The sequence below is a fragment of the Ambystoma mexicanum genome, chromosome 8, assembly GCF_040938575.1.
Source record: "Ambystoma mexicanum isolate Mex_15411 chromosome 8, UKY_AmexF1_1, whole genome shotgun sequence".
Taxonomy (NCBI): Eukaryota; Metazoa; Chordata; class Amphibia; order Caudata; family Ambystomatidae; genus Ambystoma; species Ambystoma mexicanum.
Window position 1 is genome coordinate 1,240,031,492 of NC_090929.1, and position 18,481 is coordinate 1,240,049,972.

General features: G+C 45.2%; 1 protein-coding gene across 2 annotated transcripts in view; it reads left to right on the forward strand.

Annotated features, from left to right (window-relative positions):
* Window positions 1–18,481, forward strand: part of LOC138472928 (protein FRA10AC1 homolog) — a 735,805-nt gene that overhangs the window by 46,522 nt on the left and 670,802 nt on the right. For both annotated transcript variants that reach the window (XM_069611349.1, XM_069611350.1), the window contains exon 2: window positions 3,376–3,455. In XM_069611349.1, the coding sequence (XP_069467450.1) occupies window positions 3,376–3,455 (80 nt within the window). The remainder of the gene's footprint in view (window positions 1–3,375; window positions 3,456–18,481) is intronic.

Here is an 18,481-nt window from a genome sequence, read left to right on the forward strand (position 1 = left end):
AATAATTTCTGGCCCGAGTAATATTCCAGCCAAATCAACAGTGTCAAGAAGTTGTCCTGCATAGTACCTACACTCCCAACATCCATGGGTTTGAACTCACACACGTGTCTTCAGAGGGGTGGATAGATGTCTACTGTCAATAGTGAACCGGAATAACTCCTTGAAGCAGGTGGTAATAAAGCTGAGCCAGCAATGGATCCAGGCGGTCCCAACATCAGTCAGTCCTTGCTACGTTGGGATAAACCCACTCGGGGCGAACCTGGACTGCTGATATGCCCATCAATATCAATCTGGCACAGTAGAAGATCCCACTGGGCTCAGTGAGCCATGTTCTCTGGTCCTTTGCGGTCTAGTCTCCAACCAGCCCCAGACGTCTTGTGCTTTCATGAAAAACAGTGAGGTACCATCCACCATAATCTTTAGTATCAATGGGAAAAACATCATGTACTTAATATTGTCCTCCCTCAACGTTTTCCTCACCGCATAAAAGGATCTGCGCTGTTTTTGTAGATCTTGGGTGAAGTCAGGGAACGGTGAAATATTGGTAGGCCCCAATCTGAAGCGACAATTTCTCACCTTCTGCACTGTCCCTATCCCTGAAGTTGACAAATGTTGCCACCATCGCCCGAGGTGGAGCTCTGGGAGGAAGACGTGTCCCCGTCACCATGTGTGCTCTTTCAATCGTGAAAAAGTTCGAGGGGCCCTTGATTTGAAGGGTGTCCAGGAATAGGCTTTCCAGGAACAATTCTGTACACTGACCTTCCTCACCCTCCTCACCCTCTGGTAAGCCGATAATCCATGTATTGGATCTCAGGGACTGCCCTTCTGCATCCTGGTTGCCCTCATCAGAACTTCCACACACTGCTGTAGCACTGTCAACCAATCTTCCGCATCACTAACCCATTGTTCGACGGCACCTCCACCCTCTCATTGATCTTTCGTAGGTCTGCTCTGATAAGGGACACATCTGCCCCAAATTCCTGAATCTTGTTCTACATTGATATTTTTATGGCCTCCACCAGGCCATCCTTGGTTACTACCTCCTTGACCTGGGCGATGTCCTGGGTCGTGCCCTGCTTCATATGTCTCCCCCGTTTATTCTTAGCCCTCACATACTGTTCCATTGTAGAGTCTGTGTAGTTGAAACCTGAGGTTCTCTCCGCACACCTTTCTTGGCCAGGATATTTATAAGGGTGGGGAATTGAAACCACCAGCTAAGTTTCCCAAATGCTCATTTAAAAAAAAAACTTCAAAGCAGGGCAATTTACTCTGCTTCTGCTTTGAATTCCAATCGGCCCCTACTGATGCAGTCCAGGGTGACTGCCTGGCAACAGGCTGATCCCACATGGCCATGTGGAGACCGAGTAGGGCAAGGAAGTCTACACTGCCAGGGAGTCTTCCCTTGTATATCGCCTGTTTGCCGGTCTGTTCCAGACCCTGAGACTACGTTCGGCCCTGGAGGATGCTCTGTGTGACGAATGAGGCCAGCCAAGATAGCAGCCATTCCTGCCTTTGCGGAGGGGGGGAGGGAGATCACCACCTGATCGAAGTGTGTGGGTTTCCCAGGTCCCCAGTCCTTTTACCACTTGTCCTGTTGATTTTCTCCCCATACTTCTTACACAGCATCAAATCATTCCCACCTCTCTGTCTAAACCATTTTCTTTTGGAAACGCATGTAAAATGGCCCCAGTATCCCTAGGCTATTAGATTTCGATAAGCACCATGAAGTGCGCCTGAGTTTCGAAGGTCATGCATGCAGATGCAGTGTTCGAGTCTAAATCTGGATCATGGACCCATCTTGTATCCTTAGCAACTCCCTTTTATGCCATTTCTTGTAAGTCTTTGTACAGATACTCTTCATATGACAATAGTCTCCATATTAGGCCCAAGTGGATGGCATTCACATTTTGCCTCACTAGGCTAATCAAAGCTGCCCTTGCTGATGTTATAACTTGGTCAGATATTCGGGTACTGAATGCACGTGACCCTTCTAAATATCCAAGTAGGAACTGTTGGCTATCTTGATCTCTTGTCACCAGCAGTTCAGGATCTATGTTTTTTTTCATACCTCTTCTTTTAATCTTTTGCCACCTTCATTTTTCATCCTGTGCACATTTTAGCTTGGATTATACATTGAGGAAGGTTCTCCGTTTATGCCAAATGTGGGTTCCAGGAAGAACCCAATATGACTTTTGTTATTGTTCCACAGAGCTATTAACTTTACTCATCCATATGGTAAATTATTGTAGGATTACCACCTTCCACGTATCGAAGGCATTACCATATGAGGGATTAACAGTCTGGATTGATGATGGGGGCGGGGGGTTACTGTGCACTCGCACACACAGAGTGCAACTTCCGCACATCTACCAGGAGCCAAAGTGATGTGACAAGTCACATCTCCCATTTCTGGCTCAGGGACCTTGAATAGGTACGAAACACTAACAGTGAGGAGGATTGACCCCTCTATCATAAAACCCAGGGCATCATCTGGCAGAGTCTTCCATACCCAAGGAACCCCTAATGGATTTAAGTCCTCAGAGTTTGAGCCATAACCTTAGACATCAGAGACTAGCCACAGATGGTTTGCCTTGATAAATGTTTATAAAGGAGGTTTGAATGCATGTATCGCCCTCGTGCCCCCTCCCAGTCACAGACTCGCAGAAATATGTAAAGCCAAGGGATAGGTTGACACCTCACAGACAACTCCACAAGTATGTTGGGGTACTCTAATATATGATAACCCACTTTCATTGTTTTTCTATCCCTGCCTGTGCTGTGGTTTGTGGGCATATTGACCCCACAAAATATCTGGATGTACTTTAGTGGTCTAATAAAGCTGCTGTTCATCGTCTTAGGTCTCGGGGTGTCATGACCGATTTCAGACCATCCCCCGCAAAAAAAACCCAGGTCAAGCACATGACCGTTTAACGTGGACATGTCTTCCTTTACTTAACGTTCCAAATAGACATCTGAATCATTTTTTTTATGCACTGAACTGCTTAAAGTCAAATAGCAATATGATGGATGTTTCTAATTTGTTTTCAAACACACATGGTTTCTAAGTCTGCCCTGGAATATGAGATTTCATGTGTTTGGCTATGTTTTCACCATGTTGATGATTACATTATAAACAGCGTTTCCCTAGGAGAGCAGATAGAGGACGAATAAAGTTAAAAATGGGTTTCACTGATTTCATTGTAAAATGTGCATTTACAGTTCTGATCTGTTACTACGGATATACTTTGCAGTATACATTTAACTTTGAACAGATACTTCTCACAGCAAAAAGAATCTGAATAAAGTCTGGAAAACCATCATTGCATTTTATATCCTGTTGCCTCATTCAAAGGGTTGTCTTGTTTTCTTTTTCAGGGTTCTGGGCTTGGAGGTTATGACTCTGATTTTAGTGATGATGAAGGTGGTGAAGGAAAATCTGGTCTCAAGAAGAAAAGGTATTGCCTACACCACACATCCATTGAACGGCAACAAATGAATGAATTGTATCTAGTGATAAACATTTCTTTTGTGTGCTGCACCTGCCTTTCTCAAAACGCATAGTTTCATGCATAGAGTATGATTAGGTTTCATATATTCCAGTTATGACTATAAAACCCCAATGTAGCTTTTCGTTTTGATTTTAATTCTCTAACTTCTACAAATGCTAATTCGTCAGTGGCTCAGTGTTTTACTTATTAGCCAAGATTTCTGCATATATCATGAGCAACATTAAAGCCATAATATTTTATTATTGTTATTGATAGGGTATTTATTGAGTGCTGTAAGGAAGGTATGGTATCACAGTGAAGACAGACACAAGTGATCACAGTTCAAGGGTGTTTATTGATCTTCAATTGGTTGGTTGAACGCCTATCTAACCTAAAGCTAGGATGGGAGGAAGATGCAACCATCAAATAATAATAACGCAGTCCTAGTCGAGACTCTGTCAAATTAAAAGGGCCTATAATAATAAACCTATAGCCAATCCTTACTTCGAATGGATTGTGTCCTCCAACGTATTCCACATCTTTGACATGTAATGTCCACAGCAGTGTACTTCGGCAACTTTTTCGGCAGAGGGCGTCCTGCGTCGATGGCGTCGGGTCGATGTCCCTCGAAGGCCTGCGTCGAGGGCGATGTCACCAGATGTTATAAATAGGACACACAGCGCCCGTAGCCTCAGTTCCGTTTTTTCCGCAAATGTGTTTGCTTCGGAGACTCGGCGCACCTCGTGTATTCCTCGTGAATATGTCTTCTTCTTCAACCCCTCTGACTCCGCGGTCTGGCTTCAAGACTTGCCGGGACTGCAAGTCGAAAATGTTGATTACCGACCCGCATCGCATTTGTGTTGCTTGGGTGAGAGTCACGACACCGACGACTGTTCCAAATGCCAATCACTAACTGCTAAGGCATGGCGGGAGCGTAAGGGAAAGTTTCAGGTATGTAGGGGTTTGAAACCCAGTAGGTCCCGTACTTCCAAAAATAGGTCCAAGGGTATGTCCACCGACGATTCGAGGGGTGACTCTCAGCGTCAGAAGGAGTCACGGGGATCTAAGTCCCGGAGCGGTTCCCACCATTCGTCGTCCTCGTCCCGGCATACTAGAAAGCGCCGTCACCGGTCACCTTCCCTGACCTCCTCGGAGTATGGCGCCGCGAGGAAAGTGGCTTGTCCAACTAAGTCATCGACTGCGGAGGAATGGGCTGCCTTTAGGTAGCAGATTTTAGCGATTTTCCAATCGCAAGGCATAGTTCCGTCCGCACCTTCTAATGAAACCGGCAAGGAATGGTCTTGATCCGTGGCTCGTACGCCTTCGGGCTCAGGTCCTCGGTGTGATCCTCATCGGGAACCTTCGAGGTCCCATTCGGACAAGGCTCAGGATCATCGCAAGAGACGTGCTTCCAGGTCTCGGTCCTAGTCCCCAGCGAGACCGCAGAAACCTGCTATGGGCTCGAGGTCGGCATTGACTCCGTCGGATACAGACGTCAAAGCTTTGCCTTCGCATCAGCCCTCGGCGCCGTCGGTGCCGTTGTCGACGCTGAAGCCATCGGCACTTTCGCCGCCTTTGGGGCCTTTTGGCCGTAATTTACCATTGGAGATCCCTACTGCTGGGGATTATCCAAGGAAGTGTGTAAGTTCTTTTATGGACTCCAGACCCTCTTTTGTCCCAAGGCAGGTCTTTTACCTCCCTCTGGATGACATCTATGAGGAGGAGGAGTGGTCAGACTTAGATGTTGACCGTGTTGAGCCGGATGGGGATCCTGTATTTTCTGGAGACAGTCAATTTGAAGAGTTGAGGTAATCTCTTCATGATGGCAGTGGGTTGGACACCTCTCCGGAGGTGGAATTTGGCAGGCCTGAGCCTGGGGCTCATGCTGAGTCGTCCTACTGGAGGCTCATGGCTAGGGTCATGGAGTATCTGGGCTGGTGCAGTCCTCCTGAAGCTTTTGTACAGGGTGATCTAACAGACATTTTAGATCAAGGTCTGTCCTCTAAACCCGGTGTTACCTTTTCATCTCACACTGCAGAAAAGGGTGGCGGCTGCTTGGCAGTCACCGGAATCTCTTCCGGCTGTTAAATTGGTAACCAAAAAATACCTCCCTTCTGGTAGCGACCCCAGCTACCTTTCTTCTCACCCCACTCCCGAGTGTTTGGTGGTTCAGGCGGCTACAGCCACCTCGAGGCAGACGGCGCACCCTACCTTCCCTTCTGATGGGGACGACAAACGCTTCGACAGTTGGGCACGCAAAGTGTTTTCTGCGGGGAGTATGGCACTTAAATCAGCCAACTCCACTTGTGCCTTGGCAAGATTTTCACATACTCTGTGGAACTGTGTTTCTCTTGCGGCTGATCATATTCCCGAGGGGAAAGAAAGGGATGCGTTCCTTGCTCTCGTGCAGGATGGTAATGATGCCATATGTGAATCCCTTCAGTCGAGTTTGGACACAGCAGAAAGTGTTAGGCGGTCCATGGCTGTGAGCACCGTTATACGCAGATTTGCGTGGTTGCAGAAGTCGGGTTTTGCTCCGGATGTGCAAGCCCGTCTTTTGAACATGCCTTTTGATGGCACGCATTTGTTTGGCAGCAAGGCTGACAAGAGCCTTGAGAGGTTGCAGACTTCGAAAGCTACAGTAAAATCTTTAAGCGCAGCTGTGCGTCAACCTTTGCCTTTTCGTCGTAGGGGACAGCAGTGGAGGGGAGGCTCTTTTCATTACTACTCCTCCTTTTGTAGGACGAGAGGAGCCGCCAGTCAAAGGGGTCAGCGAAAAAGTACCCGTGGTGGTCGGGGAAAGAGAGGTGCCAAAGCCCCTCAGGCAGCTGCCTCTTTGCCTTCAGGCACTGCCGCAGCTGCTCCAAAACAGTCATGAGGCCATGTCCCATGGTTCGCCGGTTGGGGGCAGAATGTTTCAGCATCTTGAAGAATGGTGAGCCATTACTTCGGATGCGTGGGTGCTGAATACGATAGCCCACGGATACTGCCTTCCCTTTCTAAAGCGGCCTCAAGACAGTCCACCGGGGAATCTCTCTTTGAAGCTTCCGGATCCGCTCCTTGTGCAGGAAATCTTGACCCTGCTAGAGAAAGGCGCTATAGAACTAGTGCCTGTAGTGGAGAGGAACAAGGGATGGTATTCCCCATATTTCTTTACCCCAAAAAAAGATTGGGGATTGAGACCCATCCTGGACTTGCATTGGTTGAACAAGCTTCTTAGGAAGGACAAGTTCAAGATGGTTACTCTTTCTCAAGTCCTCCAGGCCCTTCAACTTGGATTGGTTGATGTCTCTGGACGTACAGGATGCTTACTTTCATGTGCTGATTCATCACAAGCACAGAAAGTACCTGCTGGCGACTCACGCTTTAAGTTTCGGGTCCTGCCGTTTCGGAATGACCTCTGCCCGAGGGTCTTCACCAAGCGGATGGTGGTGATGGCAGTGTACCTCAGGCGAGAGGGGATTCATGTCTACCCCTACCTGGAGGACTAGCTGATCAGGGAACGCTCTGCAGAGCAAGTTTTGGATCGCCTCGGTCTCACCTGCTGCTCCCTCCACAGGCTGGGCTTCTCCCTTAATTTCAAGAAGTCTCATCTGACACCTTCCCAACAGCTCCAGTACATCGGGGCTTTGTTTGACACATCTTTGGGGAAGTGATTGCCTCCCGAGGTAAGAGCTCATCACATTGTGCAGATGGTGGACAAGTTTCAATATGCCCAGAGTCTCCAGGCTTTTGAATTCTTAACGTTGCTCGGCCTCATGGTACCCTGCATTTTTCTGGTGCCAGAGGCCAGGCTGCGGATGAGATCCCTGCAATGGGTCCTCAAGATGCAGTGGTCATAGTTCTCAGGCAAGATGTCGGATCCCGTTCAGATTCCAATCTCGGTCTCCCAGGATCTTCTGTGGTGGGCCAACGTAGGGAACCTGATGAAGGGGGAGCCGTTTTGGCAACCATGGCCAGAGGTGACTGTAGTGACTGATGCTTCCCCTCACAGGATGGGGCACTCATGCCGACGACTTGACCGCCAGCGGTCGTTGGTCTCCGTCGGAGTCCAAACTCCACATCAACCTGTTCGAGCTGAGGGCCATCAGGCTAGCCGTCTGTGCGAGGGAAGAATGTCCTGAGCAATCCAGCAGGGCATTTCGCTCTCGACGGTTCATCTGGCCGGAGACGAAAATGCGGCGGCGGATGCTCTGAGCAGGCAGAGCACGATCTCTCACTAGTGGGAGTTGGCTCAGGAAGTCCTTTTGGAGATCTTCGCCCTTTGGGGAACCCCACAAGTGGATCTCTTCGCCAGCTGTGCCAGCCGGAAGTGCGAGAGATTCTGCTCAAGGGAATTTCCTCCGAGAGGAGCCTTAGGAGATACATTCATAGTGGAATGGTCATTCCCACTACTGTACGCGTTTCCTCCAGTCCCCATCATTCCTCAAGTGTTACAGAGGTTCGGATCCCACATGATATTCATTGCTCCGGATTGGGCCAGGAGAGCGTGGCACCCGGACCTTCTAGAAATGTCCACCTGCCCTCCACGCCGTCTTCCCTACCGAGAGGATCTGCTCTTGCGAGGGGGGGGTCAGGTTCTCCATCCAGAGGTCAGGACTCTCAACCTTCACGCTTGGTATCTGAAAGGTTGAGGTATAAGGATTGGGACCTCCCGGATGATGTGATGGAGGTGTTGCTCTCAGCCAGAAGGCCAGCAACAAAATCCCTGTACCGTTGCTGTTGGTGTAAGTTTTGCGACTGGTGCAGATCAACAAAATGTTGATCCCTTTCAGTGTTCCATTCCTATTGTCTGTCTTACTTTCTTTGGCTCACAGGGGCCTTCAAGTGGGTACCATTAAAGGTTACCTGGCGGCTCTGTCTATATTTAAGCGCTTGTCTGAAGAATGTTCTTACTTTAAGATTCCTTTGATTTCTCGATTTATTAAATGTCTGACGAATGTGTTCCCGCCGTCCCCTTTCCAGGTGCCAGTTTGGGATTTGAATTTGGTTTTGAAATTTCTAATGGGTGCTCCGTTTGAACCTTTGCACTCATGTCCTTTGAGATTATTGTCTTTCAAGACAGTGTTCTTGGTTGCGGTTACTTCCGCTCGCAGAGTGAGTGAATTGAAGGCACTTTCTTCTAAGCCGCCCTTTACTGTGTTCCACAAGAAAAGAAGAAGAAGATATAAGAAGGAACTGCTCCACACTAAGTGAATACGTATCAAAGAGTAAAGAATTAGTCACCCGCCTAAAAGAAAGAGGTTATCCTAAACACATATTCCGTCAAGCCCGCAAGCGTGTTAAAAACACAAATCGAGAATCATGTCTAACACCAACCAAAAGAGAACAACTGGCCACCAAGATGACCTGCATGACCACTTTTACGCCTTTAAGTAACTCAATCAAAAAAGTGATCCTTAAACATTGGGATATACTCCAAACCGATTCTTTCAAACCAGAGAAACCGAGATTCGCTTTCAAACGAAGCCGCAACCTCAAAGATCACCTGGTTCACACAGACACGGAAGTTGAGACCTCAAGCAATCAACAAACCACACTTTGGCACCTTCCGCCAGTAAAAGGGCATTTCAAATGTGGCAACTGTTCTGTGTGCTCTTTGACTACCAACCTTAAAACCATTGACCTGAAAGGAAACCTGTGGACCTTAAATTCCTTCACAAACTGTAAAACCAAATGGTCTGTATACATAATCAAATGTCCATGTGACCTCATCTATGTAGGAAAATCTAAAAGGGAAATAAGACAACGAATATGTGAACACCGTTCTTGTTTGCGAAACCAAGTAGTGACAAACCACTGGTGGCACATTTCAAGTCCAAAAACCATACTCACAATGACATTTTTTGGGCAGTACTGCAAACAGTAGGGAACCCCTTTCGCGGAGGCGATAGGGATCTGGCCCTGCGCAAACTCGAGCAAAAATGGATTTACCGTCTAGACTCTGTTAAACACGGTCTCAACATTTCGATCGAATGGAATCTCTTTTTCAACAAATAAAGTGATCACCACCAAACAAGTATCTGCCTTTTTTGCCATTCCATAAAACCAGCAATACCATAGTGTGGGATATACAAGGTACTCCTGTGCTGATTGTTTTGCATGACATGCTACAATCTCTAGGCTAATGTCCACCACTGCCCTAGGTTTTGGTCCACTACATGAACCGTAATACACCCGTGTCAATTGCCGAATTGTACAAAAACGCCACTTTTCACAATAATGCATAAATGTGTGATTTTGCCATCTATCCATGTCAACCTGGATGTAAATACAGCCTATAAGGCTGCCTAGCAATGACCACCTAAATAAAAATCATATGCGAGAGCTATTCTTTGCACCCATACAGTGATGTGTTTCCGCAATGTTACACACAATGCTAGGCACTGTAATCATTGGTTTCAAAACCCTGTGTGCATTTCCATTTGACCACGTTTCTCCAAATGTTTAAAATTGTGGCTTTTTCCAAAAAATTGATTTTTACTCAAAATCTTACATTATTTGACTTTCTGCAACCGTTGTCAGCAGTAAAATCAAAATGATGTAGAAATGTACTATGGTGACTTTTTCTCTGGATTAACTACATGCGTTTGTAAATGCCCACATTGTCGTTTCTCCTGAGACACTACACCATGGAGGCATGTGCAATACAGCCCGAGCGATTATTATATATATATATATTTCTTTTCATTCTATTATACTATCCGCCAATGCGCATGCGTTCCACCGACTCCCAGCAGTGACACAGCTCATTCTTGCCACGGGACAGAGCTCCGCACGTAGCACAGCCCTTTCATGGATTAAAACAGGTATTCAACTAATCCCTCCAGCTTTTTTGTTCAACCTATGTGTAGTTGTTTCCCTACACCGAGACAAGACCCAGCGATATGCCGGCACTGTTAGCATTTATCTGCACCGGTGATCACTGTTAAACGAGTTCAAATGCCGCCATTAGTGTTTGTTTATTTTTATTACAAATTGATTAGGCACTCCGTCCCTAAATGACTGGATGCATCACCAGTACTTACAACCATGGTATCACGCAATCTGTGATATTTGCCCCAGGGGTGCACAACCTCCCTTGCTCACGCAACTTCTGCACTCCAAATTATTTCTCTGCACTAACTATTATAAACGGCATTTCTGCCACACCACGTGTAGCTCTGCTACATTATTTACAGCTAACAGCATAATTTAGGCACTCCCTGCTTTTAACACGAATATTTGCCTTATTTATTTCTGTCTGATTTAGCTCCTGGCATCTGACTTATTTGCAGATTCCTTCCCAGTTAAAAACAACTCGTTGGAATTCAAGACCTCAACCCAGGCGTCTACTTACCTTACCATGGTAGGTCCACCCCTTGCAGCTTTCTTTCTCTAATCATTGACATCACCTCCCCTTGACTAATTCAGTCCATTTCTACTACTCTAGATGGACGCACATTCCCAACTTCGCTCCGACCACAATTAACTGTCCTGAAGACCGTTCGGTACAGCCAAGCAGCGCTGTCTCACTGTTTACGGCCACTGCATCTGGTCATAAATACACTGAACCAGAAACCCCAATCTGTGTGTCGACATTGTGAACGTATTGCAATCCTAAGCAATACATGAAATGAATTCTCACTCTGCCTACTAACCCACGAATGTGCAGATAAAAATGTGCTCAATGATGCATACTTTGAGTGCCTCAGCACTTTCTTTGTAAATGTCTTTTTGTGCTAGTGTAAAATAAAACTTGTTCTTCAATATATATTCTTTTGTATCACAAGGTGTTTTTTGTCACCCAAGCTAGTAATTACCTAGCTTCGCTGCAATGTTTTGTGACCCCATGTCACGTTTTGGGTTAGGGTAGCCATTGACTCTGTTCCTTCTTTGTCTCACAGTGTTCCACAAGGACAGGGTTGTACTTCGGGTACGTCCTTCCTTTCTACCTAAGGTAGTATCTGAATTTCATTTGAGCCAGAAGGTGATTCTTCCTTCTTTCTATCCTCCTCCTCATCCTGGTAAGGAAGAGGAACGACTCCATAGATTGGACCCTAGGAGAGCTCTGAGCTTCTATATTTCTAGGATGTCCAGGGTCAGAGTGGACGATCAACTCTTTGTGGGGTATGCTGGTCCCCGATTGGGCCAGGCTGTGTCAAAACAGACCTTGTCCAGGTGGATTATCCTCACTATTTCTGAATGTTACCGTTTGTCAGGCAAGGACCCTCCGGAAGGGTTGCAAGCTCATTCCACTAGGGGCGTGGTTACTTCCACAGCCCTACAGCAGGGAGTTCCTATAAGGAACATTTGTGATGCAGCCACATGGGCTTCTATCCACACCTTCGTAAAACATTACTCCCTGGATGCGCTCCATGGTCCAGATATGGCCTTTGGAAAGGCAGTTCTTTATTCTGCCATCTGATTGGGTATTCTTCTTTTCCCTCTTCCATTTTCTGGTACTGCTTTGGGAGTCTGTCAAAGATGTGGAATACATTGGAGGACACAATCCATTTGAAGAACAAGTTACTTACCAAACTGGTAATGTTCTTTCGATTGGATGTTCCTCCAACGTATTCCACATCGCCCTCCCAGCCTGTCCCTCTGGAGAATTTCCTATGCGATTGCAGCTTACGTTTCTGCAAGACCATGTGTAGTCAAGCAGGCATTGGATATGTGCAGGTCACACGTTTTGGAGGAAAAAACATAAACTGAGGCTACGGGCACTGTGCATCCTATTTGATAACATCCGGTGACGTCGCCCTCGACGGAGGCTTTCGAGGGACATCGACCCGACGCCATCGACGCAGGACGCCCACTGCCGAAAAAGTTTCCGAAGTACACCGATGTGGACATTACATGTCAAAGATGTGGAATACGTTGGAGGAACATCCAATCGAAAGAACGTTACCAGTTTGGTAAGTTACTTGTTCTTCTAAATACAAATGGTGTGGGACATTAATTTATGCAAAAAGAAAGTGTTCAAGAAACAATATGTCGGGACGGTTGAGTAGTTGGCTTCCGTTCCCGAGGTTTTCAGCACAGGACAAGGCGGCATATTCGAGCTTCGCACACACTCGGGGCTTCTCTGCCACGAGGATACAGTTCCAAGCAAAGGTATCAAGGCCTTCTGTCAAAGCCTCTTTTCCAATGACAGTCTCTTATTGCAGAGAGCCTTTCGTAACAAATAAATATCAAAGTTCCACTCTCATCAGGTTTTTTCACATGCATAAATTCTTGCTTCCAGTATTCATCATGTGTCTCCCTCCTTCAGGCTTGGACGCCCTTTTTGCCACAATGTTCGCACTTGGTCTCCCTCGTTCAGGGCTCGGATCTCCCTTGTTCGGGCTCAGATCCCTTTTCAACAATATTCACATTTGGTCTCTCTCGTTTGGGCTCAGATCATGGATCTCCCTCGTTCGGATCCCTTTTTCACAATATTCAAATTTGGTCTCCCTCGTTCGGGCTCGCACCATGTAGTCTCACTTTCTACCATTTCCTCTTGATATCAAAATCGAAAACTTTCGAATGTTCGATGGGTTTTGCTTAAACCGTCGCAGGACCACTTCGATCCATTCGTACAATGTTCTGAACAATCTTCTACTTTAATTTTTATCACTTCTTGGCGGGATACCTTACAGAGACCTTCAATTGAGAACCTTCATAGTGCCAGACCACTGTGTCAATAGTATCTAATCTTTCCTTCCAAGTTCAAACATTCATCAGTCGTTTGGCTTTACTTGCGTCTTTCATCACACACGTTTGACAATGGTAGTTCCAGCGCTCATTATACAATGTTGCTGCTTGCAATCTTGACTTCAACACAGACCGGTCCTGCATCGGTCTCCCCAACTCACTGGCTCTGTTGATCTCTCTAGCGCTTCTTTGTTCTTGAAGCCAAGGACGATACCACGGCGGCTGCAATTCCTCCCTGCCTTAGTCGGTTATGCTGGAGGACCTCCGGTATCTCTGACACACAATGCAGGATTCTTCAGTCTGGTTTCCTGACCTGTGTAGAGATAGGTCGTACCTTGTGGTTTTATATTTCCGAGGGGCTAGTGGTCAATAAGGTAAATAACAATTAACAAAAAAGGGGGGGGCACAGGCTTCCTCCTGTTCCTGTTTTTCTTGCGACTAATAATAGTCAACACCCAGCAGAACACATACCTAAAGAGTTACTGACTAATGTCACTCTGGACCGGACCACTTCATATAAGAAACACTGTTTCTTATTAAAAAAAAAATATTTTATTCAACAAAAGAGAAATATATATATATTACTCTGGTTGCCTATACACTTTAATTCATACATGAATACAAAACATATAAACAAAGCAATCATCATAATATACAATAACTTTCATTCTGGGTTAGTTTGTTTTTTACCTATATAATTGTGCCATGGTGTTTTTCATACGCTTGTGTCTGTTTTTATGAGAGGTCTAATAGATGTATAAACCTCACTTTTGGAGCAGTGTTTTACCACAGTGTGCCTATAGAACAAAGAACGGAATCACATACACTGCAATTAACAGAAGTAAACTTGACTCTGATTATTTAGAATAGTCACACTTCATAGTCGTGTTTTTTGTATTTACTGAGAGTTCTGTAATGTCTCTGTGTTCCTTCACAGTCTTGTTTTTAGGTACCTCACACCGTCCCCATTGGGTGCTTGTTGATTGTCACCCTTCTGTTCACTGAGAAGGGAACCAATAGATAAACAAAAGTGATGTTGACGCACTGCGTTTCGGCCTTAAACGATGAGATATTCCACATCGATACGGTGGTCTTCTCTTTTTGATGGAACAGGTCTTCATCAGGACAGAAAGAGTTTTTTAGGCTAGTGTTTTAGCATAAGTATTGCCAATAGTTTTTTTTTTTTTTTTAGTATAGGTGTTTTTATTTTGACAAGACTCCACTCGGACTGCCTTATTACTGTTTTATTGTCGAAGCATGCTCCCATCTTAGATTTAGATTAGGCGTTTTTCAAACCAACCTATACAGTTTAATAAACAACCTTGAACTGTGATCACTTGTGTCTGCTTTATTGTTGCCACCATGAGTTCCTTACAGAACCCTCCTTGGTTTGCCGTCTTTCTCCCTTCGTTCAGCTGCCGACTCGAAACTGCTGTTCCTTTGTGTGCTTTGCCTCGCTCAGTGTGCTCTCTTGCTCTGCCTTTTATCCGTGTGGTGAAGTTTAATGGAAGTTGGTGTGAGTGATTGTCAGTAATTGCCTGACCATAGTCGTGGGACATGTCGGGTATGCTGCTCGGGTGTGAGTGAAGCAGAGAAAAGAGAAGCAGGGAGCTAACGGGAGGGTGGGCAATACTGTTTTGCACCACTTTCATTCAAGATTTGTCAAATCCTTTTCCCACTTTCAATCAAGAAATGTCACATCTCTTTCCATTTTTTTTATATCGATGACTATATTAGTGATGGGGGGGGAAAGCTCTACTTACTACAAGGCGGGTGTGCCTTTTTGCCTGTCATGTTTTAAACTCTCAGTGATAAATGACTCAATTCATCACAGGACTCTCAGTTCAATCTTGAGAGACTAAATGGGCTGCGATGGCTGGGGTCTTGGACTGCTCCAACTCCTTTCTGACTGTACACTTTCAACACTACAGTATGTCAGCAAACCAATCCACCCCTGTACCCACTCTCTTTTGGCTTGATTCAAAGGGATAAACCCTATAAGAATCAAGGTAATTTAGGTATCTGGTTGAAACATAACGTAACTTTTTCAAGTTTGCCACATAGTTGCCTTTTCCTGATGCCACAAGAACTGTTTTCTCAAAATCTCTTGTAAGGCCCTCTTTCTTATTTACGTCTTTGTGGCTAGGTTGGGGAAAAATAATAAATCCCTGCTATCCTCACATAGAATGCCTTTCTACCTGACCACCACTACCCACATAATGTTATTTTTGGTGCTTACATCCGACCTTGCATGTAACTTTCTTGTATCCAATGCAGTCACTCTGCTTGTAGATTTCTTAGCCCTGGTTGTCTGGAATCACGTTGTCTCTAAAGAACTAAATAGTTAATCTTTCATAGACCCTTTTCAAGCCATTGATTTGGGGCTGTGTGACTGGTGTAAGGGATTGTGTCTTCCATCTTGAATCTCGTCAAGGTGTAGGCAGGATCAGATTCCTGTTGAATACAATCCTCGCTTCTGCTTTGAGTTACCAAACCGCTGACACTGGGAATCTTTCACACTATAAGAGGTAATTCTTCTTTGTAAGTAAGCAGTCTGTGACCTGCAGCTCTCCAGATATTTTGGACTATGACTCCCTTGATCCTTCCCCATTGATTATACTGGCAAGGGGTAATGGGAATTGTAGTCTAAAACATCAGGATAGCCAACAAAAACGATATAGTAGTAAGTTTATGAATGGAAACCATCTGGTTTAATAAGTTTATTATTAGCGCCTTAGCCCTGTCAACATAACATGCACATACACCCGAAGTCATCTTGGCGTGAGGATAGTCATAGTAGTACAACATCAATCTAGGGGACTAATGAACGTGCAGAGTTTTTAACAAGTGACGTAAGTGCAAGTTGTTCATGGTCCGCCTCAAAGTTAAAGGGAGACCATTCCATAACTTACTAGCGGCCACCGAAATGGCTCAACCACCCACTCTTTTAAGACAAAATCGGGGGACAATGACCAGACAGTCACTGCTTGACCAAAGAGGGCGGCCAGTAATATAAGGTGTGACTGTATCCCTCAAGAAATTGGCACCAGCCTGGTAGTATGCCCGGTGAAAAAGACAGAGATTTAAAGACTATTCTTTGTTTCACCAAGAGCCAGTGCAAAGAACATAGCACTGGACTAATGTGGGAACTTTAAGGGGAGGCTGTGGCTTGCCGAGCAGCCTGGTTGTGCAGCAGTTGCCGGCGATGGATTAGGCCTGAGGGCTGGGCCAGGTAGAGAGCATTACAATAGTCCAGCCTGCTGGAAATAAGAGAACATTAATTGTAGTTAGAAGGTGACTGAAGATGTGTCTGTTTTACATTTGTAAGAGCTATTGCGCCTGCTTTTTGTTTCATTTAAAATGCAATGTGTATGCTTGTACTAACCCATGGGGCAATTCATACATATTTATGGTCAATTAATGCTCCTGATTTCCATCACAAACATACAGCTTTAAAGTTATTGTTGTCTCCACCACCCCTAACCTTTTTCTTTTTAGCAACTGTTTAAGACATTGCATTGGGAACCAGGTTCTTCAAGGATCTGCAGAGCCCACATTTTAAAAATGTTTTAAAGGCTTTCTTGGGGAAAGCAGCTTCTTCAGAACTGAGTGACCTGTTTGTTGGATTTTTTTTTTAAACTCTTTGCTCTACCTATCCTAAAGGCCTCCTAGAAAGATTACCTTCTGTTATTTCTATACCCAAATTGAAATTGTAATATAGATTGTCCTATTTTAATATAGCACCAGACCTATGAATCTAAAAAGACATTGTCATACTATGTTCATACCCCAAGCCTTGACTCACAATATGAGCATAATGGATAAAATAACTTTTTCTATGTCTGTTGCATCTGCTATGCTATGTTATGATTTGTTTATACTGTGCCAAATCACCACTGTCGTCTCAGAAAAGAAGTGTATTGAGCCCTTATTAGGAGTTTGTAGACAGTAGTCTGTGAGAGAAGGGGAAAAAGAGAAAGAATATTGGAAATTATTATAGGAAAAGAAACAGTGGATACAAAGGACAAAGAAAGCAGGACAGGCGTGCAAGATAAAAAGGAGAATGGTAATGAATGTAGAAGCCTGGTTGTGCAACTCCAATACGCCTGGAACAAAAATGAATTGAGTGGAAAGAGACATGTTGGTTTCAGGTTGTCTCTGGATAAAGGGCTTGAGGGCAGTTTAATACAAATATTTTAAATTGTAGTGTATGGCTGCAGTGCCAATTCGAGATGTTCTCATGTGACTCCTTGAAGAGTGGAGGCTTACGTTGTCTGAGAAGAAATTGATGTCTCTGTCTAAACAAACACCAACATAGTAGCTAGGCACCAAGAGCAGCCCAGTCCACGATAGGTGAATGTTAATGGAAACATGGGAGAAGGCGGACAGAAGTAAGTGAGGCTTACAGGAAGCTCTGCAAGCCTTGGCACCCCAGTTGCATTAGATGTGTTATTATATCAGTTGGTGCATGCCCAGGCTGTATATAAGGTTAAAGAAAGGGTACCTAAAAGAGGTGTATGACCATTCTCTGTTGGTCCATGAAACTGTGCAATGCTGCAAAGGTCGGCAATTATCCTATACTATGGATATTGTTTGGGGAGTGTGATGAATCTTGCAGAGTCCTCACAGAATACCAGCCTAAAGTCTCCTCCCAGTTGGCCAGGGGAAGGCACCCGCTACCTGATCATGACCCTGGGGTGGTAGTAGCTGGGTGGATCACCTGGGAGGAGAAGGCCCTCAAGGGAATAGGAGGGCTTTGCTAGGAGATACGCAGTACTCCTCTTCTTCGGAGGATGAGATATACATGATGCCGGAACATCTAATGGCTTGCCTTCAGAGTAAGGCTCCCCTTCCCAAAGGTATCCAACATGTTAATAATGAAACCCTTATGGTCTACATAAGAGTAGAATTTGTAAGGATCAGAACATCAATACCAGTATTCCTCCTCAGAGATGTGAAATTAAGAACCAACAATGAATATATTTAAAACCTTTATGCAGAAGTGTGTCTTACCAACAGAAAACGTTTGGGAAAGTTAAAACCAAAATATGTGAAAAAAATGAGGATAAAAAAGTTGGGGACTTCAGTGCGCAGTCTAGTGTTCCTGACAACCTACATCTGAGTGGGAATTTTAATTATTTAAATCCCCCTCAGGTGCAGATCAAGAGGAGTGGTAGCAGTAGTAGTAGAAGAAGAAATCATCAGCTGCCGTGTATGCATCAGGGGCTGATAGTCGAGGATGCCAGGACCACCGGTTTGTCTTTAGCGGTTACTGGTACTGGTGCTGAGAGAGTCGTGAGAAGGTAAAGCCCGAA